Raw genomic sequence first — 26,117 nt, 5'->3', positions numbered from 1 at the left:
CGAGTAAATTATTTATATGAATAGCTTATATATTATTAACTGTAAAAAGGATCCATCAATAAATTTTAAATTCCGTCGTTCTCTTAAACTTTTGAAATTAGCCATACTTTACGATTATATATATGATAAATGTGTTCAAAATAATTGTAATATTTGCTGCATACCCAAAAATATTTTAAATTTTACATAACTTTGTCCAATTACTTTAAAGTTGAACAAACTAAATAATAAGTCACTTAATAACTTTAATCATTTAATAAGTCAACTTTCAATAATCATATTTATGCTTTAAATTGTTTCAATTTATATTACAATATAAAAAAAAAAACTAAATTAAAAAATTTTTATTTATCATTTGAATATAAAAATAATCAATTAAATAATGCCCATTAGCTAAGTTATCTAAACCGTGTTTATGAATATGTGATTAAGCAAATATATTTAACACTTTAAAATGTTTCATTCTGAAAGGGCAATAGTTTTGAATTTATTAAAAAGACGTTTTGCTTATGATCTAAGTTACATAAATTTTTATTTTTCAATTTTAAAAAGTTATTTTAAAAGAAAACACTTAATAGACCATAAAATTAATTTTTAAGCTCCCGTATTTTTTGAATATTTTATCCCTTATTTAGTTTTTCCATTTACAATCTTGTAGCGAAATTAAATTTTTCATTTTGGTCAGCTCTGTTATAAGGAAATAATACTCTCTCCAATGTTGTTCATTACTTATATAAAAAATAAAAACGGAAACAAGTATAGTTTAAGCGGGTTAACTTAGAGACAACTGATTTAGGGACAATAGTCGTTCGACAGCAGCATTTATATCACCAAATGTAGCAATCAGTGCTGAAAGAGAGAAAATATTGTTAAGAATCATCATTAAAATATATATCAAAACCGGTTATTAATTTGTATACAATGAATTTAATTTAATTGTTCAGTAACATAACAATATGTACACATAATTTAAGTTATTAGGAGAAATTACATGTCAAAAAAAATAAAATTTAATTAAATACAATATACAATTAATGTTTAATAAAAAATGAAACATTTAAATTAATTAGATACATATGGTTAGAACCTACTGGCTATATTAACAAGTTAAGAAATATAGTCACACTTCCATAACTCGAACTTCTATAAATCGAATTACTCTATAACTCGAACAAAAATTTTGTTCGGTGCCGATAGGAATATAGGGAAGTGCATTCTATAAGCCGATTTTTATTTTAAGTATAAATGTATTTTGCTGTTAGGCGAAGTCCCGTTGCTTCTTTGCGCAAATGCCAATCGCTGGCAGCGTAGTTTAAAGTAAATAAAATAACTTCCAATGCTACTTTTAACGATTATATTGAGCTTGATAATGAAATTTGTACATCAAGATCTCTTATAGATGACGATATTATTGAGCACTATAGCTCTAAATTACTGGATCCAATTCTAAGCGCAACGGAAAGTGATGATGAGGGTTCGGTGGATGTAATTGTTCATCACCCTTCCAAGAATAAAATAGAAGACTCATTCTAATTCAGAATATATATTTGCATCGCATGATATTACAACTGATGATCACTATAAGAGTATAAATAAAGTGGAATCTCTTTTTACTGAAAATAAGAAAAAAATTAAAGTCCCAAATCCTAATGTTTGAATATTTAACTTAACTATAACTTCTGTGCTTTATTTGATTGCAAATAAATAAATATCTAAAAATGTAATTCGAGTTTCTTTCAAAAATAAAAAAAAATTCTCTAACTCGAAGTCCTATAAGTCGAACCTTTTCTTTGAAAAATTGGACTTCGAGTTATGGAGGTTTGACTGTATATGACTTATAAATTAAGTAGAAATTATATATGAAAGTTGAAAAATATTTTAGTTTTTAGTGATAAACAAAAAGTTTTTTTTTTTAATACTTTGGGGATTTTAATGCAAAAATCGAAAGAGAAAGTATTTTCGTCAAATGATCTAATAACTCAGCCTCCACAAATTAACATCTAACATCGGTATAAAGCTGACAACTTGTCAAGCTATTCACATAGGGCGAAGAAGATATTAATGACAATGCCAACATTGGACGCCTTGGCACGTTAACAGCGGATGAAAACAATGAAAAAGTGTTAGAAAAAAAAATATTTTAGGTAATAAAAAAACATATGCTGATATCAAAATTGTGCATTAAAATAAAACTGAGTATCAATATAGTAAAACTGAAACTTATCAGTTGCTGTTTGTTGCAAAAAGCAGTACACCTCTCAGGATATAAAGACGGGAGTGTTTAATTATAACGGAAACCAATAAAAATTAAAAAAGTTATGCGAAATTTTAGAACAATTTTGTGGGTGACCGCAGATTTTTTCTGCTGTGTGTATATATTTCAAAAAAAATGTGTTTTTATTAATACAGTATGACCTCGATTAATGCAACTAATAGAATTCGAGGGTGTTTCAATAATCGAGGTTGTTGAAATAATCTAAAATTTTTAAATCAAATAAAGGGATATGTTATTAACACTAAGTTTATTAAAAATAATATGCAATTAAGAGTCATTGTAACTGCTTCATTTTTTAGATCTTTAACTATTACAACTTTAAGAGGTATGGAATTTTGCTCAGTCCATTGTCATTTTTGATTTTAAGTGTAATTACATGGTCACAATTTCCAAATCTGAATCGATGTCAAGTAGTTCTGCAAGAGACACATTTTCCATAGAAAATTCGTTGACTCACTCATCTATTTCTTGTTGAGAAAGAACATCTGAAATAATTTTATGATTTCATAGTATTCTTATGCACCGAGAGTGTCTTCGCAAATTCTTATGATTGAGTATAGGAGAGCAAATAAATAAATACACATAAGTGACAAATAAAATATTAAGAATGCAAAAGAGGAAAATAATTAGCAAAAGCTGCATTCTTTGCTTTAGTCAATTTTTAAAGTTTCAATATCAAAGGTAATACAAAGGTAATAATGTCTGATTTTTTAAAGTTATTTAAATTTGGCATTTTGGGTTTGTCGGATACGCTTTGTAACTTGAGTGTTATGGGTTAGCGTGACACATTAAAAACAGCACACAGCGTGTTGTGAGTGGTCATGCTTAATATGACACTACGCCTGGTTAAATATTTAATGATTATAAAAACAATTCTCCAAATCTAATAATAATCGATATCTCTTAAAATATTATCAAAACGCCACTAAGAAAAACGATGTATGACTTACTATATGATTGTATTTCACGCAACCTTATATTTTTATTTCATATGGTTCTGATTTGGATTTTAAGCTGCTGCAGCTGACTTGTGTGATTGGATATTAATGATGTCAATGGTGAAATATTCAATTTAGTTGTATTTTTTATATTTGCTGTCAATATGGCTGACATTTTAATTTCTACTGTATAACCTAATTGCAATGATATTCTTCCCTGCTATAGGAGCTCTAAGATGAATTGCTTATTTCCATTACACTGGTCGTGGATCGATGTTGGCTTAAATGTTTTAAATTGCCAATTGCATTTTTCAGCTTCGAATTATGCACATTTATTCGAATTTAAAGGCTTTAAAGGCTCAATCGCATCTAATTATGGCCATAACATAACATACTCCGCTTCTGTACCGTTGTCACATAGGTATGTTGAGTTGCGTTGCTGTCATTAGGTAATGAGTTCATTTCAATGTTATATATTAAAAACAACTTGTATCATTTGTATCATTGGTCTAAAGATTACCATGTTTTTCCATAGGTATCGGAATAACTTTGTATAGTTTTAGTTCTTGGGTGTCAAATAACGGTACAGGTTGATTGAAAAATTTTGAAAGCAAAAAAGGAAAAGTAAATTTTTTAATAAAATATATTTATATATTATATATATATAAATATAAAATAGCCTCCTGTAACTTCAATACATTTATTCTAACGATGTTAATAATCATTCAATCAATAATTTTATACTAGGGGTATTCAGGCAACTGATTCGTTGCTTAGTAGTTGATTACAACAAAAATTTGCACACAAAAATGAAACTAAGCAGGGAATCAACTATTTCGGTGATTCTCAGATTAGTACAAATTTGATTAATAGTCCCAAGTGTCGTAATAATAACTTAAAATGAACTTTTGTATAGAAATTTGTTAGCTATCTCTCTCAGCTGTTTGAATTGTGTGTAAACAATTTTGCAAACACAAGTATGTTTCACTTTTGCTGTTGAAGCGAGTGCTGCCATGGCATTTACACAAAACAAACTAATCAGATTACGCATTTTGGGTCGTTCAAGCAACTGATTAACATCAAAATGCTAAATTTTTTTTATATGAAGTTTTTGAATCAACTAAGCAACGAATCAGTTGCCTGAATACCCCTACTATTTTTGTAATAATTTTCCGCAATCTCTACAAAATACTGTTACATGGCGGTAATAACTTCTTCATTTGACGAAAAACTCTTTCCTCGAAGCAATTGCTGCAAATTTCTGAAAAAGTAAAAGTCAGAGGGAGCCACATCTGGCAAATACGGTAGGTGTTCAAGCACTTCATACTTTGATTCGTTAAATGTCGCCATTATTAAAACATTTGTGCGAACCCGTGCATTATGTGAATGAGAAATAACTTGTTTCTTCCGTAAGCCGTGTCTTTTTTCAATTATTTTTATCTAACCGATCCAAAAGGTTGCAATAATATTCAGAATTAAGTTGTTTTGCCTTCAGTAATTCTTCTTTTAAAATATACACTACTGGTTCATCGCGTTTAGTCAAATTTGGATTTCAAAAAACAATGTTAAAGACTTTCTCAATAATTTCTAGTGTTGTTGCACTATTTCGATGCCCACTACGTGATTTATCTTCAACGCTTGTACGCCCGTGTTTGTATTCCAAAACTAACAAATTACAGTTGGAAATGAATATTTTAACACATCTACATTAACACATTTGTATAAAGTTTTGTTGCTGATAAACAGATTTTTCTATTGCGACACGTTAACTGTAAATGGCTTGTAAAAGACTGAATTGACAGATCGAAATGTCACAATGGCATTTTTTAACCGATCTGTTTTTCTGCTTTTATTATCAGTCTCATTCACTCTTGTTCCCTATTACTAATAAAAGTTTTTAAATAATTTGTAATCGAGTTCTTCCTTCCCTGGTAGCCTTAACTTATTTGTGTGATGTTTTTGATACTATTAACTTCTACATGCAGCTGAGTAGGTATTTTAAACGAAGGATTCAATTCATTAAAGAATTGGCGCCGGTAAAGATTTAGTCTTCGAAATCGTCCCATCATCATGAATTAGCCTTTTATATAGATTATAAAAAGATGACCATTTCTCAATGTTCCCGTTGAAATTTGGGATTCTTATGCATTCTAGTTTAACGTTATTTCCTTCACATAATTTTTTCATTTTCATATTGATACTTTTGCACAGCTTCTGTTAATAATCATTGAAACACATACCAAATTGTTTAAATAATTTTATCAAATAATGAAATTGTTCTTGAACAATTAACAATGTCGTCAACAAACCATATTTAGTTCATATAACATTTAGGTTATATATGTGATTAGATTAAATTATTATTATCTGATTATTACATTAATTAATAACCCTTTTTGTAAACTATAAAATTCATATTTAATAAAAGTTCATGTTTCAACATTAGGAAATGTGGCGGTGCAAGTAGGCGTCAATTTTTAGAATTATGAGTTTTTAAATTTTGGGAGAAAATACGTTTCCGATATGGTTCCGAGTAAAACTGAATAAAGTAAAGAGTCCGAATATCCTTTGCCAAAATAATCAGTTATGGATCCTATGGAGTTTCGGGTATATCTACAATTTCGGGGAAATTTGCTAGGAAACAGGCAACATTGGCGTGTATAGCCCCGCAACCACTATGCCTTAATTTCCATTCACGCATTTAGAAAAAAAAAGGAGAAACAAAGAAAATTATACTGGATTAATCTATCATGGCTACTATAATGGAAATTGCTTATAAAGAATTTCATCCTAAAACGATTAAAATAACCAATTTTACTATTTATTAAAATTCAAAACTTTTTGACACATAAAAATATTAATAAAACATTGCTATATCTCTGATATATGGGTTTGAATGTGTCATCATTTTTGCGAAAATTCAATTTAAATAAAATTAAAATGGCAAAAAAACACGTAAATTGAAAAACGAATAACCAAAATCAACATATCAAATAAAGTTTTTTTTGTCAACTTTTTACTTAAAAACTTATATACATAATCTTATTTGTTATTGTCTTAACCACCATAAAAAAAACAACAAAACCTACAATTCTTCATAACGGGTTAGGATAGGATAGGAATAAACGGGGTACTAGCTCTCAACTGAGCGAAGCACTGAGACCATGATTGATTTGTGCTTCGTGCTGCAACAGACCCTAACCGAACAGAAGACATTCTGCCTTCCGAATGAAGGCCAGAATGTCGGCCGTTGAGGACCTTCTAATATCAGAAGAGGAGAGTAGTTCTTGACTCAGTGACCTCCTCCTGGCCCAGATCAAGGCTGTGCAATCATAGACAATGTGACTGAAAGCCTCGTCTGCTTCTAAGCAGAGTGGACACTCCAACTCTTTGGACAAACCTATTTTATTAAGGTGATAACGCAGTTGACCCGATAACCCATGATGACCCGTTAAATATCCTACCAGCAATCTCAACTATATGCTGCTGAAGAGGGATACCTTACTATAACTGTAGGGGCGAACCCGCTCTTTAGCCTGACGGTTAACAGGAATGTCGCCCCAGTAGCGACTTCTTTCGCTGAAAATCATTTATCAATCAGAGACCTAGTTGTAGACCAGTTAATCCACAATATGGCTTCGGTTCGCAGATTTGAATGGCAGATCCTGCTCTCGCAAGACTGTAGGTAGACTCATTACCATTGATTCCAGTGTGACCAGATACCCAGCAAAGCATAACTTTGATTTGGTTGCCAGATGCAGCAGTGTATCATAGCAGTCTAATAGAAGCTTTGAGGAAACCTTCCAGGATGATAATGCTTTGATTGCTGCTTGACTATGTAAGTAAATACCCTTTATAAATGTTGACACGAGCAGACCTCGATGGCGTGAACCTCTGCTTGGAAGGCAGTGGGCCATATACCCTGTAGTGTCATATCAGACCATGACCACACGCAGTTGGTCACCATATGTATGTGAACTGTTAAGAAATTATATTGTTGACCAATGACGTAAGTATATAGAAATTAAGAAATATTGTAACCAATAGAATTTAAGTAAATACTTAAATGTAAAGTAAAGTATTGTAAAAACCGAACTGTTATCGGTATGAAAAATATAATTGTAAGTGCAGTTATGAAAGTAATCTTGGTGTTCTCAAACGGGTTCTTAAATACAGTTATTAATGAGAGTTCTAAATGTAATCATAAAGAGTGGACACGGAGTCCCAAAATAAGTCTGAATATCAAATAGCAAGAAATGTGTTTGAATTTATGTAGTGACTTTACCCCAGAAATGTGTTTGCATATATAAGTAGTGACTCTACCCTACAACCCAGCGCGACCGAGATTTTGGTGTTAGGACAAATATTGCAGCACCAACTCGTTTGGTTTTTGAACCGTCGGTGTACCATGAAGTCACTTTTGGTTCTATTCTAGAAGTGCCATTTTCCCAGTCCAATAGATTGCGAATGAGAACTTCGAATTTTCTATCGAAGAGAAGTTCCATGTTCTTGCGATCTGTCCTACCGCAGATCTTTATATCAGGAACTAGTCTGCAGATAGAGTTTTAACTGTTGCGACTTCCATGCATAACAAGGTGTAGTCTAGCTGCATTCAAAGCTGCAGTTTTTTTAATAAGGATATGCAGAGGGGTAAGACCCACTATGGACTCCAGTGCTGATGTGGGACATGTTCTAATAGTTCCCGTCATATTGATACATACGAGTATTTGCAGTTTATTGCATTTGAGTATTGCAATATTTAGTTGTGCCTTATTTCACCAAGCAAGAGCTGCATAGGATACAGTGGGTCTAGCCATTGTACTACCATATGAGTTCCTACATGTCCACATGACCCGAGTAGCTTTGCCAATTATATTATCCAGGTGAGCGTTTCACTTAAGACGATTATCTAGGGTAACCCCTGAATACTTGACTAATCGGAGCATTCGATAGCCGCATCTTTTATAGATAGGGACCCAATATTTAGTTTGTACCTTCTGGAAAATTGTACAATTACAGGTTTTTTGGGTTAATACTTAGACTTTCTTTTACACATTAGTACGACACTTTATGTAAGGCCACTTGCATTACATCAGTAACTGGGGCATCAGATTAATCGGAAACAATGATTGCCAGGTCATCTGCATAACCTATGGCATAGTAGCCAGATTGCTATAGTTTAACTAGTAGATCATGGATTACCAGCGCCCATAGCAATGGTAAGAGAACCCCACCCTGAGGGCAGCCCCGTATAGCACTAATGCTGATGAGAGTGCTGCCTAACTTGGAAGATATGAAGAAGAAGAATCAATAAATGAAGAAGAATCAATAAATGAAGAAGAATCAATAAAGATGCAACCAAACTTCCGATTGACGGCGAAAGCTACAGTCTTATAACGAATAATTAAAAAACTAATTATGTCAATTTAGTTAGATTATATTTATTTATAATTAATGCATAAAATTAAAATTGTAAATTTAAAAAACCTGTATATAATGACGAAGAAAATGCTACTATTACTACTACAAGACGAAACTTATAACTCACTTCCCAGCACAACTAGTTAAAACGCATTTTCATTCAAAATTTAACTTAACAAGTTCGCAATTTCCTAAAGCATTGAAAAAATGATTCAAAATAATAAATAAATATTGTACATTTAGAACTAGCACGATATGTGTCTGAATTATATACTGAATGGAAAAAATTATAGATCAAATTTCTATCTAAAAATCGTTGCGTTTAACACCGAATATTTTTATATTTTTTAAGAATACGTTATCAAAATAATTCAAAACCCAAGACATTTTATTTTTAATTGGATTTAATCGTATCATCTATTACTACTTAACCAACTACTTACTCAAACTCTACTTCCCGAAATGATTACATTTGAAGCGAGAAAAAAGAGGTCAAACTGATATAGAGGAAAGGAGTTATATTTCATTATATTAACGCTAGTCTGCATATTTGCTTGATTACATGGCATAAATAGAAGTTTTGATGAATTTGCTGCATAGTCTTAACACTACATCATCAGATTGTGATTTGCTCTGATTTTTTTTATAAATCATACTGAGATAAAATTAATCTCAAAAGAGAATAATATTTTTTTTTAAAATAATGTTTTAACATATTTTACAAAAGAAAAATTAAAAAAAAAATCAAAGTCTCAGAGCATAAGAGTTAAGGGACACAATTTTCCATGAGGAGGTGAGAAATAACATCAAAAGGGTTTTAAAAAAAAATGACTTGCCAAAGTATAGGTCATTAAAACAATAAATTATACAAATATTTTTGAATAAATTAGTTTTGTTTAATAAAAACAAAGGATATATATATATTGGAATATTTATTCAAATTTCTGTTGTGTTTAAAAATTCTAGGAGTATGGCCTAAAAATTCATTCACCAAGATCACTTTTAATAATTTTATGTAAAAAACACCAAGTAGTATGAAGAGAATATAAGCCTGTTTAAATTTTCTTTTACAAAAATTCACTGTAGTTCTTACCTTGCAAGTTAGCTTCTCGATTAGCAAATCCCATAGCAGACAATTGTTCTAATTGTGATTGATAGCGTACTTCAGGAGGTTGATTATTATCGCCAGTTGTTGTTACACCATTGAGCATGCGTGTCATAAAGTCGTTAAAAAGTTGTGCATTAGGTCCACCGCTTTGAGCAGCACTTGGATTAACTGAAGCATTACTATTTGTGGCATTTGAAGAAGAATTGGTATTTCCGACTGAAGGTGGTGGTATACCCAATGATCCGACTAGTCCAGGTGCGGCAGATCGTAATTGCTCCATTCCTTGTTGTATTTGCAAAATTGCATTAAGCGCCTCTGGATTAGAGAGCATATTCATAACATCTGGATTTTGCATTTGATTTAAAAATTGTGGCATCATTTGCCGCATTTGTTCCTGTAATTGTGGATTATTTGCTAACATTGGACTAGTACTGATTAACCGAGCAGCCATATCTGGGTCTTGTGCCATGGATTCCATCATAGATCGTGTGTAAGGTGCATTTAACATATTTTGCATTAGTGATGGGTTTTCTGCCATTTGCTGAATTAAACTCTGCATAGCTGGCGTATTAAGGACACCGGCAGTAGGCAAATTGGTGTTATTTTGACTGGTTGTATTTGAATTATTACGACTACCCCAAGGATTAGGCAGAGGTTCTCGATTCTCAGTGCCTATTTGTGGATTGCTACCACCTAAAATGAAATAATTTTTTTATTCTTTATTTATATAGAAAAACCACTTATTTACCGCTAGAGTTATCCATTAAGCCAGAAAAAGGATTACGTGCAAACGTTTCGTTAGCAGCATTTAACATTGGTTCTTGTATATCACGATAAATACGTTGTAATGCGTTATAACCTCCAGGAACTGACTCTAAATTTGACATAGCTCTATCATGGGAACGCATTAATTCCTGCAGCATTGATGGGTTACGGGCTAACTCCATTGTTTGACGTAATAACTCAGGGTTATTCAACATATGAGATATTTCTGGATTGCGTTGCATTAAATCTTGCATTTGAGGATTTGAAGTTATTAGTGAACGTACTGTTTCCGGATTATTCATCATTTGTTGTACCAGTGGATTATCAAGCATAGTTCGTAACAAATCGCCATTGTTTAATAATTCAGTTTGCATACGGGCTTGTAAGTCCATGTATGTGCCTGAACCTGCGCCAAGAGCATCTAGCCCTGCAAGACCACCTAATTGATTAAGTCCAAATGGAGTTTGACGCACATCAGCAGCAGGACGACTTGCTGGTTCTGCACTTCGAGTCGGTGCCTTAATGACTAAATGTACAGAAAGACCATCCTTGATATTATGAGTTTTAAGGGTATCAGAATCCTTCATTATTTTCCCAGCAAAAATAAGCACCAATTGTTCTGGTTCTGATTCAAATTTTTTAGCAACTAGTGATTTAAACTATAAACAAAAATCAAGTATCTGTTAACATTTTATAATTTTTTTATCTTAATTTCTGAAAGTAATTTACCATATAGCAATTGTAAAAGTGATTGAAAAATAATCTAATAAAATTTAAAGACCATACTAGATAAAATAATTATTTGCTTGTATACCACATGTAGGAAGCAGTTGGAATAATTTTAACGTTTTTTATATTTGGATTTGCAAATATAAATCAAAGTACTGAGTGCTGGTTATATTTTTAATGATTACATTAGATTATTAATTAAGAAAGTTCAAATATTTCATAATTGATTTTGCTATTTCCTCATAAGAATAAATAATTTCATATGCAGTACTTACTTCTTTTATGCTAGACTCCTCATTGACTTCAATCGCTTTTTTATCTTTTGTTGTTTTTACATTAACAACAATTTGTTTTTTACCACCCTCTGCCATTTTAATGTCAAAAATTCAAATTAATTTATGAAATAATCTTAGTGTGAAATAAAATTACAATGCTCAAGATTTAATCAAAAAACTTGTTCGTCACTTTTGCAATACACTTTGTTTGCCAGAAGAAACTGAACGATGAAGAGTAGACAAATCGAAATCTTAACGAAAGTTTTTGACTGCTGTAACAAAAATTCGGAAAAAGATTTTGGTCTTTCCAAGTACTAAATTAAATTTATTATCCTTTATGTAAGTAAGTTTTAAAATATTAATTGTAAAATAAAATGCATTTCTATTTAATAAACGTTCGTTTACACATAATCTTTCGAACAGTTTACTATTCTTCAACAGAGGGCTCTACTAAAGTTCATGTGCAAGGAATACCTTACAAGAACGGCCACTCTATTGTGAACTAAGATTTATTTTTTCGAACAAGAACAATTTATATGTGCGTGAAGATAACTTCGACGATAAGTCCAAAATGAAATTGAAATATTTTTCACCGCATGAAAAATGCAGTATTTGTTATTTTATTAAAATTAATTCGGGAGCTAGCATTTTTAGTTAGTAAATTGAATTAATTTACTATTTCCATCAAACTTTTTTTGTGTAAATGATGTAATTTGTATGAAAAACGAAAAATAAAAATTAATTAATTTATTAAGAACTTTTAAACTAGATATGCCATTTTTTCTTTTATTTGAAAGAAAGAGGAAAAAAGAGGATAAAATTATATTTCATATAATGTAAACATATGTACAGGTTTAGGAGCAGTGCTGCGATGAAGTATGAGATGTCATTTTTAAATATTAATAAATTAAAACTTTATTACTAAATCAAAAATGATAAAATAAAAAGCATAGAACAGTAAAATATATACTTGTTTTTCTAAATATAATCAGTTTTCATATAATATAGAAAAAGTTTCTTCAATATATGGAATATATAAAATATATAAAAAAATATGGAATATTCCAATATATGGAATATATAAAATTTTGTAAAAAAATTACATCACAAAATTAATTATAACTTTAACAGCAGAGATGCCAAATTAGCAAATTAGCTTAATTGAAAGAGGATACTGCAAGTTTTGATTTCGTGTATTTATATCTATTATTATTAGTTATTGAGTGTCAAAGTTCAGATATAGATTTTCTTTTAAAAACGACATTTTTCTTATAAAGGCATATACCAGAAGTCAGAAAGCAGTTAATATAGAAAAAACTTTGAATATAATATTCTAATAATCACAATTATTTAAAAAAATTAGAAATTATTTTAATTATATTAATTACTCAGAAATTTTGTATAGACTTTGTTAATAGATGGTGTGTCATTTTAAATTAAATTCACTGAAAAATTCAATAGATGCTAGTGGCACTAAAAAATCAGCGTACAGTTGAAGAGTTATTGACAAGCCCGTAGGATTGCTAAAGAAAAGCTAACGTCAAATTTTTATTAAGTTTACTGCATTGAAGATATTATCCAAAATTAGATTCTTTGCAATCATCACTAAGTATGTCAATTTGTGTAGTGTAAAAACCTATAGCCTCCCTGATTCCTCTTAAGTCTATCATGATATAGTCACCGATAGTGGGTCGGTACATTAAAGGAACAGACAAAGCAAAAGCAATTATTATTAGAACAAGGAATCATACGCTCTTTGTGCAATCCACCTGGTCAAAAATAAGGCAGATGTCTTCTGTGATTTTAGGAAGCTGAACGCTTAAACAAAATAAAACAAAGGCAGATGCCTTCGGTGATTTCAGGAAGCTGAACGCTCAAACAAAACTAGATCGGTATTTGATACCATACTTAGGCTAAGGGACGGACAAGCTATATGCCAGTAGATTGTTTTAAAAACTTGACATTCACAGAGCATACTAAAACACACCAATGCTAGCTGAAGATATATGCAAAACCCTTGTTAGTACACTCATTAGGTTGTTTGAATTTGTGGTAATGTTTTTTGGTTTGAAAAATGCAACGCAAACTTTTTAACGATCAATACCGTTGTTAAGATCAATGCCATTAATTGGCTGCTACCAAAGTGATATCTTGATATTTTCACAAAGTGAGCGGCAAAAACAGTACTGCCTCTATTGAAACAAATAGAGGCAGTATTAAAAACACTAAAGGAATCCAAGCTTATCATAAATACTGCTAAATGTAAGTTCGAAGTTTAGTAAATAATTTTTTTAGGGTATGTCATATCTTACCTACAGAATGAAAGCAATTAAAGAATATGCGAAACCAAAAACAATTAAAGAAACTCGTCGCTTTTGTGAATTCTTAATTATTACCGCAAATGCATTTCGCAAGCAACTAAATTGCAAGCTTCGTTAAACGAAAAATTCAATAATAAATGATAAAACACCGATAACATGGACCTCTATGTTAGAGAAGGCATTCAAAAGCTGTAAGAAAAGCGTAACTGAATTATCTAAATTAACATTTTTTTCCCCGCCAAGTACATTAGGATTGACATCAGATGCATCTAGCAGTGTAGTTGGTATAGTACTAGAACAGTAAGAAAGCGTTGTATGGGGTTCAGTCGCATTTTTCTCATCGAAGGTTAAGGCAGCACAACAAAAAAAATACAAAAAGTATCTACAGGTATAATTAGACCGTATATTCCGGCGTCACTGTGTTTTGTATTTTCATTTTCTTCAATAGTCGTGGGTACTTTTATTTAATTTTTTTCACTATACCTCTAATACCATTTTAGTAATAACAAACCAATAAGGAAATGTCCAATTGTTTGGTTATAAATTCTTTATGCACAAAAAAAATTATTTCTTATTCCAAATTTTGCTAAAAACTAGGCTAATTGCAATAAACAAAAAAAAAAACACCACGTGTTTCTTTTTTTCTTACATTCAAAAAAAGTATTTTTTTTCTTTTTTATTGATTACAAGTCACTTTAATTCACAATGGTTTTTTCTTTCAATCATTAAATTTGACTTAGTTATGCCAACTGAACGCCCTGAGATATCAGGCTTTAAAACACATGTTTATAGGAATGGAAGGAGGTCCAATGGAACGAGTCTGCAAGTCTCAAAATCATGTCCGAATGGACTGTCTAATTAGAAGAAATACGTCGTACTGCACTCACTGTGGCGAATATGTGTTGTAAACTAGACTCATAGTAACGGTGGTATGGCGTGATATTTACATACCAATAGAGTTGTTTACTCCAGTTTTAAGAAATTGTGAAGATTATGGAGTTTGTAGTAACGGCTGTATGGAGTACTATTTGCATGTCAATATAATTGTTGCTAGTTCTCACCAAATTTGGGATCGGTAAAGATTCTGAATTTGGAGGTAAAGGCATGTGAGTTGCTTGAGAAAAATGTGGTAGCAGTTAGTTTTCAATATCAGCACGAGTAGGAGCTACGATTCTACTAGATTAAAGATTAGAAGAATTGAATTAAAGAGTTTAAAAAACAAATAAATTAAAGAGAGTTTACGAATAAGTGAATTAAACTCTTAAGTAAATAAGTAAAATGTGTAACAGGAGAAAGTATATATATATATATACAAGGTGAGATGAAAAAACTGCAACAAAGTAAAACGCCATAATTTTTTCATTTTTTTTAAATTTTATTGAATGAAAGCAAAAAATGTCGGAAATAACATCAAATTTGAGAATCGGTTTAGATTTGTTCGAATTGGCCACCTTTGGCCCGAAAGTGGCTCTGCGGTATTTTGTCCCATTCTCGGCGAAGCGCTTGCTTGAGATGATCGACACTTTGGTATTTTTTAGTTCCAACCTTGCTTTCCAAAATACCCCAGGCACAATAGTCCAACGGATTGGCATCCGGAGATTTTGGTGGCCATTGTGCGGTGGAAATGAAGCGAGGAACCTCATTTCTTAACCATTCTTGGATGGCGCGTGCTGAGTGCGATGGTGCTGAGTCCTGTTGGAATGTCCAAGGTCTGCGGCCGAAATGTTTGCGTGCCCAGGGCTTCAGAACTCCCTCCAAAATATTTTCGCGATAGATTTGCGCATTTAATTTGACACCACGGTCGATGAATACGAGCGGCGAGCGACCATCGGCTGTTATGGCGGCCCACACCATCACCATGGCCGGCTTTTGAGTTGTGATGGCCAACCGAAGTTGCAAATTTTCAGCTGACCTCTCTGGCAAGTAAACACGATCATTTTGTTTGTTTACAAACTGCTGGATAACGAATGGTTTCTCATCGGAGAAAACCAAATTCGGCAGTTCACCACTTTCGGCCAAGCGAAACAACTCTTTAGCTTTTTCGAGTCTAACTTTTTTTTGCGCATCAGTAAGATCTTGCACTTTTTGGAACTTGAATGGCTTTAGTCCAAGCTCATTTTTCAATATTTGCCGAATGGCATATTGCGATATGTTCAGCTCACGAGCCATTTTTCGTCCACTGCGACGCGGATTTCGTTCAATTCGCTTTTTCACTTTTCGAACCATTTCTGCCGATGTTGCTGTTTTTTTTCGTCCACTTCCTTGACGTCGGGCTACGCTACCAGTATCATGGTAACGAGCGATGGTACGAGACACAAAACATTTATTCACTTCTAAATGCTGGAGGGCTCTAACGATAGCCACTTGTGGTTTTCCAGCCAAATGCAAAGCAATCACACTATCACGCTTGAATTCCATCACAAATAACTTTTTTTTTGAAAAATTCCCACCAAAATGCTTTTGTGCGCTTGTAAACAATATAATGAGCTGTCACTAGAATAAATCTGACAGCTGTGGGACGAGCGGTTTAGAAATGACAGCAGTCTGAAGTTGGTTGCAGTTTTTTCATCTCACCTTGTATATATCTATATATATATATACATATATATATAAAATAAAATTTTATATATATAAGTAGAATAGTTAAAAATTATATAAGAAATAAGTAGAATAGTTTTTAAGTGGACTATTTTTCAATAAAAAATGTATTTCGAATGACTAATTAATATTTACGAATGTATAAATTAAATTCTTAAGTAAATAAGTAAAATGTGTAATTGAAGAAATTATATATGTAGATTTATATATATATATATTGAGAAATAAGTAGAACAGTCTTTTAAGTAAATTGTTTATCAATAGAAAATGTATTTCGAAATTACTAAATAAATAAGGGGAAGTTATCCTAAATCTTTAAAAATATATATAAGATATGGACACGGAAATTTATTTCGCATAGTTTGCAGAATAAGACGGCATAATACGAACAACTACTATAAGGAAGGTTCAGAACGTAGAGTAGGTCAGCCAAAATTGGTCGGTACTGAAGTACAACTAGAGACTACCCATAAACAATTGTGAAGGGATAGCCAAATAAGATGTTTCGTTGCAACGGCGTAGGACACATAACCAGATACTGCACGTTAAGGAAAGTAGATTCTGCGGGAAACACTACTCAGCCCATCCAAGGCCAGTGAACTGGACAACCCGAAAGATATAAATATATCCAAACTATATATATATAGTAACCAAGTTTTTAGTTAAGTCATACGACAGTCAATAGGACACTGAGTTTCAAGTTACATGTCTTGCCACAAGAGAGCAATTTTCCAGCCGACGGGTTGCTGGGTAGAGATGAACTTTCGAATTTGTCCCAGATTGATGCGATGAGGAAACGAATAAGTTTCAGTACAAATCATGGTCAACTGGTAATGTTACCTCTAGTTAATTGTGGACATCGTGGTTGGGTTCAAGTGGATGAGTCATTGACAATTCCGGCAAAATCGATAGGAATCATTAATATAAGAACAAATCACACTGAGAGAAAGGTAGTCATAGGTAAGGCGGAAATTATATCTTAGGTTTACATTGGAAGTACATTAACAAAATTACGATAGAGCGTAGGGTACGCCACTATCTTCATTCCAAAGAAAAAGAGGTATTCATAGGGTAATATGTAACTACTATAACAAAAAAACGATGTCGTCACAACAATAAATTTACTATTATCAATAATTTCCTTGGGTATAAATTTTATCAACAACACCATTTTCCTATGGGTGTAAACACAAAATTTGTGTTTTTGCTTTATATGCAATGAATGTGAGTTGAGCTACATACCGCAACAACAACAACCGAAGTCCTGTTAGAAGTAACCAGTATAAAAGTGATCGAACAAAGATCACTTGGTCGCAGCACTTCGAACAGTTCGCATCGTACGAGTCGCATGGCGACTTGATCAGAGGCCACGGAACAGAACAGTTCACAGTAAAACAGCGAACATTTAACAAGGTAAATAAAAAATTTATTAAGTTGATGCCTACCCTACCAGAGTAACGCCGGTAACGCTGATTCCTAACCAACGTAGCGTTGTCGTTAATGCTGATTCCCAACCTACCAGCATAGCCAAGCCGGTAACGCTGATTCCAAGCAACGTAGCCCTGTCGGTAACGCTGATTCCCAACCTACCAACGTAGCCCAGTCGTTAACGTTGGATACTCTTCCTAATACTAAGCGCGTTTTCTTATTACAGGCATTATAGTAATTCTCAATATTTATAATTGTAATAAATTTTATTAGTAAATAAGTATTAAATATAAATATTGTAAAAAATTTATTTTGTAAAAATAAAGGAATTAAACTAAAAATAGTCAGTTTTAAAATTATTGTACGACGAGAAGATTCGGGGTTACGAAGAAAATATTTGTAACGACCCTGGGTTTCGGCGAGCGAAACCTCGGCAAAAAGGTTCTTTACAAAGAACAGTGATTAAGATATTGCGATATGTCTGCTTTTGAATGCCCATCAATGTCAGCGACAGACGCGAAATTATGCGATATAAATGTTGATAAGGATACATCTCGATTAGATCGTCTATGAAATTTGGTAGGGGGTAGTGATTTCGTAAATCCCAAAGAGAAACTTTCCTTAAGAGGAATAGTACGAAATTTTAATGATGTTTTCCATTTAGAGAATGAAAAACTCTCATACATCACAGTGCTAACCCACGAAATCATTACGAAACAGACGGAATTTCCTATTAATACACGCCAGTATTGTTTGCCAAAAACTCGAAAGTCTGAGATAAACAAACAAGTGCAAAAAATGTTTACAGACGGTATTATTACGCATAGTAAGTCACTGTGAAATTCGCCAATCCTGTTAGTCCCTGTTATATAATATAATTTTATATATATGGTAAAGTGCGAATCCAAATCAATGTTGTATAGGTTTTTGTATATATGCGAATCCAAATCGATGTATATCATTTACTCTAATTTTTTATCAACGTTTATATCGCATAATTTCGTGTCTGTCGCTGACATTGATGGTCATTCAAAAGCAGACATCACTGTTCTTTGTGAAGAACCTTTTTGCCGAGGTTTCGCTCGCCAAAACCCAGGGTCGTTACAAATATGACTATTTTTAGTTTAATTCCTTTATTTTTACAAAATAAATTTTTTACAATATTTATATTTAATACTTACTTACTAATAAAATTTATTACAATTCTAAATATTGAGAATTACTATAATGCCTGTAATAAGAAAACGCGCTTAGTATTAGGAAGAGTATCCAACGTTAACGACTGGGCTACGTTGGTAGGTTGGGAATCAGCGTTACCGACAGGGCTACGTTGCTTGGAATCAGCGTTACCGGCTTGGCTATGCTGGTAGGTTGGGAATCAGCATTAACAACAACGCTACGTTGGTTAGGAATCAGCGTTACCGGCGTTACTCTGGTAGGGTAGGCATCAACTTAATAAATTTTTTATTTACCTTGTTAAATGTTCGCTGTTTTACTGTGAACTGTTCTGTTCCGTGGCCTCTGATCAAGTCGCCATGCGACTCGTACGATGCGAACTGTTCGAAGTGCTGCGACCAAGTGATCTTTGTTCGATCACTTTTATACTGGTTACTTCTAACAGGACTTCGGTTGTTGTTGTTGCGGTATGTAGCTCAACTCACATTCATTGCATATAAAGCAAAAACACAAATTTTGTGTTTACACCCATAGGAAAATGGTGTTGTTGATAAAATTTATACCCAAGGAAATTATTGATAATAGTAAATTTATTGTTGTGACGACATCGTTTTTTTGTTATAGTAGTTACATATTACCCTATGAATACCTCTTTTTCTTTGGAATGAAGATAGTGGCGTACCCTACGCTCTATCGTAATTTTGTTAATGTACTTCCAATGTAAACCTAAGATAAGATAAGGATACATCTCGATTAGATCGTCTATGAAATTTGGTAGGGGGTAGTGATTTCGTAAATCCCAAAGAGAAACTTTCCTTAAGAGGAATAGTACGAAATTTTAATGATGTTTTCCATTTAGAGAATGAAAAACTCTCATACATCACAGTGCTAACCCACGAAATCATTACGAAACAGACGGAATTTCCTATTAATACACGCCAGTATTGTTTGCCAAAAACTCGAAAGTCTGAGATAAACAAACAAGTGCAAAAAATGTTTACAGACGGTATTATTACGCATAGTAAGTCACTGTGAAATTCGCCAATCCTGTTAGTCCCTGTTATATAATATAATTTTATATATATGGTAAAGTGCGAATCCAAATCAATGTTGTATAGGTTTTTGTATATATGCGAATCCAAATCGATGTATATCATTTACTCTAATTTTTTATCAACGTTTATATCGCATAATTTCGTGTCTGTCGCTGACATTGATGGTCATTCAAAAGCAGACATCACTGTTCTTTGTGAAGAACCTTTTTGCCGAGGTTTCGCTCGCCAAAACCCAGGGTCGTTACAAATATGACTATTTTTAGTTTAATTCCTTTATTTTTACAAAATAAATTTTTTACAATATTTATATTTAATACTTACTTACTAATAAAATTTATTACAATTCTAAATATTGAGAATTACTATAATGCCTGTAATAAGAAAACGCGCTTAGTATTAGGAAGAGTATCCAACGTTAACGACTGGGCTACGTTGGTAGGTTGGGAATCAGCGTTACCGACAGGGCTACGTTGCTTGGAATCAGCGTTACCGGCTTGGCTATGCTGGTAGGTTGGGAATCAGCATTAACAACAACGCTACGTTGGTTAGGAATCAGCGTTACCGGCGTTACTCTGGTAGGGTAGGCATCAACTTAATAAATTTTTTATTTACCTTGTTAAATGTTCGCTGTTTTACTGTGAACTGTTCTGTTCCGTGGCCTCTGATCAAGTCGCCATGCGACTCGTACGATGCGAACTGTTCGAAGTGCTGCGACCAAGTGATCTTTGTTCGATCACTTTTATACTGGTTACTTCTAACAGGACTTCGGTTGTTGTTGTTGCGGTATGTAGCTCAACTCACATTCATTGCATATAAAGCAAAAACACAAATTTTGTGTTTACACCCATAGGAAAATGGTGTTGTTGATAAAATTTATACCCAAGGAAATTATTGATAATAGTAAATTTATTGTTGTGACGACATCGTTTTTTTGTTATAGTAGTTACATATTACCCTATGAATACCTCTTTTTCTTTGGAATGAAGATAGTGGCGTACCCTACGCTCTATCGTAATTTTGTTAATGTACTTCCAATGTAAACCTAAGATATAATTTCCGCCTTACCTATGACTACCTTTCTCTCAGTGTGATTTGTTCTTATATTAATGATTCCTATCGATTTTGCCGGAATTGTCAATGACTCATCCACTTGAACCCAACCACGATGTCCACAATTAACTAGAGGTAACATTACCAGTTGACCATGATTTGTACTGAAACTTATTCGTTTCCTCATCGCATCAATCTGGGACAAATTCGAAAGTTCATCTCTACCCAGCAACCCGTCGGCTGGAAAATTGCTCTCTTGTGGCAAGACATGTAACTTGAAACTCAGTGTCCTATTGACTGTCGTATGACTTAACTAAAAACTTGGTTACTATATATATATAGTTTGGATATATTTATATCTTTCGGGTTGTCCAGTTCACTGGCCTTGGATGGGCTGAGTAGTGTTTCCCGCAGAATCTACTTTCCTTAACGTGCAGTATCTGGTTATGTGTCCTACGCCGTTGCAACGAAAACATCTTATTTGGCTATCCCTTCACAATTGTTTATGGGTAGTCTCTAGTTGTACTTCAGTACCGACCAATTTTGGCTGACCTACTCTACGTTCTGAACCTTCCTTATAGTAGTTGTTCGTATTATGCCGTCTTATTCTGCAAACTATGCGAAATAAATTTCCGTGTCCATATCTTATATATATTTTTAAAGATTTAGGATAACTTCCCCTTATTTATTTAGTAATTTCGAAATACATTTTCTATTGATAAACAATTTACTTAAAAGACTGTTCTACTTATTTCTCAATATATATATATATAAATCTACATATATAATTTCTTCAATTACACATTTTACTTATTTACTTAAGAATTTAATTTATACATTCGTAAATATTAATTAGTCATTCGAAATACATTTTTTATTGAAAAATAGTCCACTTAAAAACTATTCTACTTATTTCTTATATAATTTTTAACTATTCTACTTATATATATAAAATTTTATTTTATATATATATATGTGTATAATTCAAAATTATCTCAGTTAACTTAAATCGAATTGTATCTTCGCAACAATATATATATATATATATATAATATAATATATATATATATATAAAACATATATATATATATATATATAATATATATATATATATATAATAATAATATATATTATATATAATATACTATATAATATTGTTGCGAAGATACAATTCGATTTTAGTTAACTGAGATAATTTTGAATTATGTCAGTTAGATAGTAAATAAGTTTTTTTAATGGAGTTGGTTAATTTTAGGAGAATAAAGTAGTTGATTATTTTAAGGAATAAAGTTGTGTGTTTTTCAGAATATAAATAACGGTTATAATTAATACAAGTTTAACATTATTCACTTATCAGGATCCAGTGTTATCGAACGAAGCGTTAGAATAAACGTAACATTGGTGTCAGAAGTGGGATCCTGATAAATAAAATGGTTAAGCTTGGACAGTTAACCGTAGTGCAATTAAAGCGGCAACTGGAGAAGCTGGGGCTTAGCACAGGTGGTGTTAAGACGGAGTTGCAAGTAAGGCTGCGTGAGGCTTTAAAGGCGAGCGGTATAAATGCGGAAGTGGAAGAATTCCCTGAAGAGATAATTGTAGCGGGAGAAGTTAAACAGGTGGGTAATAGGGAAATGATGGAGCTTATGATGAAGATGATGCAGCAGATGAAGGAAAATGCAGAGCAGACTTCATGTGAACTCAAAGATTTAAAAAAAGGGTTGAGCCAACTTGCCGAGATAACAGCAGATGCGCAAGAAAAGTTGTCGAAAAGGGTTGATGAAACGAACCAGAATTTCCAAGAGTTAAATAAGAAGGTATATCAGTTAGAAAATCGATTAGATGATTTGTCGTCGAATCGTCATTCGTTAGCGAGTATTCGCCAGACTGGGGAAGTAAAATTAAAACCACCGGTGTTTGATGGAACCGCAACGTTTGAAGTCTTCCAGTTGCAGTTCGAGACAACTGCTGTTGCAAATCGGTGGGGTGAAGATGAGAAGACGGCAGCGCTGATTGTGGCATTAAAGGGCAGTGCGGCAGAGGTGCTACAACAGATTCCTGATGAGGCACGTAAAAATTACCACGAGTTAATTGGTTTATTAAAGCGTAGGTATGGCAGCGATTTTATGTCACCGCTACGCAGAGTAGAACTGAAGGCAAGAGTACAACGGGTTGGCGAGAGTCTTCAGGAATATTCCGCGGATATCGAACGTTTATGCAATTTAGCGTATATTGGCAGTTCTAGTGACTTCATTGAAAAAAATAAAATTGATGTTTTTATTGATGGCATACGTGATCCAGAAACCAGGCGGCAGGTGGTAATGTTTCCAAAGCTAACTTACGCTGAAACAGTTGGCAGTGCGTTAACGTACGAGGCCGCCGGTTTGATGTGTCGACCCATAGCAAAGGTTCGAAAAGCAGAAACTGAAGCGGGGGATTTGGTTGAAGTAATGCGTCAGTTAAAAGTTGCTTTGACGAAAAATGATAATAAGTTCAGCGGCAAATGTTTTGCTTGTGGCAAAACTGGACATATGGCACGTGAATGCCGTTTACGTCGTAAGCGCAGTCGATCGAGTTCCCCGACTGAAAAGGCACATCAAGGCCAAGGAATCGGGGTGGACGAAGTGATGGATAGGTCTTCGTTAAACCGAAACGAGCCAGTTCGAAGGGGCGTGGACTGGTTCTCACAGCGGAGCGCCCCCCCATCCTCATCTCACAAATGAAACGAATGTTCAACAGTTTAACTATCCAAGGCAAAATCAACGATGAGATGTACATTTTGACTTTAGACACAGGTGCATCTCATTCAATAATAAAGAGCAGAGTGGCAGGGAAATATGAGTCATTACCTGGCGCTAAACTCCGGACTGCGACGGGTGAGGTTGCACCGATACTTGGAAGGGTCACTAAACTTATTACCATAGGTGACTGTGAGCTGCAACATGAATTCATTGTTGCTGATATTATTGATGATGTCATAATTGGCGTAGATTTTATGATTGCTCATGGAATTACGTTGGACTTAGGACAACGTATCCTACGGAGCGCTGTAATGGAATGTCCATTAAATACTGACAGTGAGCATTGCGATAGGGTGAGACAGGTTCGATTGAATCGGCGACAGAGAATACCGGCAAATTCAGAAGCGATTGTATGGGGAACACTAGACGCGAATAATAGGACGAACAGATGCTGGATTGTAGAAGCCATGGAAAATGTCGGAGTCGATAATATCGTACTTGCACGAACTTTGGTGCATCCGAATGACGATGGCAGTATACCAATACGGATTATGAATCTATCTGGGGTACCAAAATCTATAAAGAGAGGTGCGGTAATTTGTCAGTGTGAGGAAGTTGCAGTGGTTACTGATTGTGGTGGAAGGTCGGGAGTTACGGAAACAAAAGCACCTGTGGAGGAAGAAGAAGTAGTATCACAGATACAAAATTGGACTAAAGAACTCACCTTATGCCAGAAAGGCAAGGCGTTGCAGATGATACGCAACCATTGGTCCATTTTCGCAGCTAAAGGGAGAACTGCTATTATAAAACATGGAATTGATACCGGAAATTCCAAACCTATACGACAGCCACCACGAAGGGTTCCTTTTGCAAAGAGAGATGAAGTGGCCGATTTAGTGGTTGGAATGCAGAAGGAGGGTGTTATTGAAGCGTCAGCGAGTCCATGGAGTTCGCCAGTGGTGTTAGTGAAGAAGAAAGATGGAAGCACCAGATTTTGCGTAGATTATTGCAAGTTGAATGATGTGACCAAGAAGGACAGCTATCCATTGCCCAGGATTGATGATACCATCGATACGTTAACTGGTGCACAATGGTTTTCAACACTTGATTTACGAAGCGAATCAAGCATGGGAATGCTGATGCGTTGTCACGTCGTCCTTGTGATACGGAGTGTAAACAGTGCTCACGGGCTGAAAGCAAGGAACACATGGTAGATGTTTGTCTTGTAAATGTTCTTCCAGAAGAGTCCTGGTCCAGTGAACAAGTACGGAAGGCGCAACTGGACGATACAGACCTTGTAAAGGTAATTCAGGGGAAAGAACAGGGAATCCGACCGGAATGGCAGCAAATGGCGAGTGAGGGTCCTATATGCAAGGCGTACTGGGCGCAATGGCATAGTTTACACCTTAAGGAAGGTTGTTTATATCGATCTTGGGAGAGTGAGGATGGTAAATCGACTAACAGTCTACTAGTAGTGCCCAAGTCCCGTATCAATGAAATAATCTCTGAGTATCACAATACATTTAGTGGAGGTCATTTGGGTGTAACAAAAACTGTGGAAAAGATTAAAAAACGTTTTTACTGGGTCGGTTGTTGGGACTCTGTTGCGGACTTTATAAGGAAATGTGTTCCATGTGTATCTTCGAAAGGACCAGGTAGGAGGAGTCACGGTGAAATGCAACAGTACAATGTAGGGGCTCCGTTTGAACGAGTTGCGATGGATATCGCTGGGCCTTTTCCCTTGAGCAGTGGAGGAAATAGGTATGTGTTGGTTGTGATGGATTATTTTAGTAAATGGCCAGAGGTGTATCCTGTTCCTAATCAAGAAGCTAGCGTGATCGCCAATGTTTTTTTTGGATAATTGGGTTGCGCGGTATGGCGTGCCTTTGGAGCTTCATTCGGATCAGGGACGGAACTTTGAATCGACCATTTTTAGGGAAGTTTGCAGAGTGCTGGGTATACATAAAACTCGTACTACTCCTTTACACCCCCAATCGGATGGTATGGTGGAGCGTTTCAATCGGACCTTGAACGAGTATCTTCGTAAGGTCGTGGACAGAAATCAGAAAGATTGGGATACACACATACCAATGTTCTTACTCGCGTACCGGTCTGCACGGCACGGGTCTACATCGACTACTCCAGCTAGGGTTGTTTTCGGCACCGACGTGAGGTTACCAGGTGATTTGAAATTCGGGGTAACACCACCGTGTGGAACAGCATATTGCGACTATGTTGAC

The 26,117-nt window shown here is 34.0% G+C and overlaps 1 protein-coding gene across 1 annotated transcript; it reads right to left on the bottom strand.

Moving 5' to 3' along the window:
* Positions 1-395: 395 nt before the first annotated feature.
* Positions 396-11,716, bottom strand: LOC119667881 (ubiquilin-1). Its single transcript, XM_038077221.1, has 4 exons — positions 11,512-11,716; positions 10,491-11,166; positions 9,728-10,435; positions 396-849 (listed from the first exon to the last, which is right to left on the bottom strand). The coding sequence occupies exons 1-4, from the start codon at positions 11,605-11,607 to the stop codon at positions 773-775; spliced, it is 1,557 nt and encodes a 518-aa protein (XP_037933149.1). The 5' UTR covers positions 11,608-11,716; the 3' UTR covers positions 396-772.
* Positions 11,717-26,117: the final 14,401 nt, after the last annotated feature.

The sequence above is a fragment of the Teleopsis dalmanni genome, chromosome 1 (genome assembly GCF_002237135.1).
Source record: "Teleopsis dalmanni isolate 2A chromosome 1, ASM223713v2, whole genome shotgun sequence".
Classification (NCBI taxonomy): Eukaryota; Metazoa; Arthropoda; class Insecta; order Diptera; family Diopsidae; genus Teleopsis; species Teleopsis dalmanni.
Note: the sequence above shows the minus strand (reverse complement) of the source record. Positions and strands in the feature narration are given on the sequence as shown.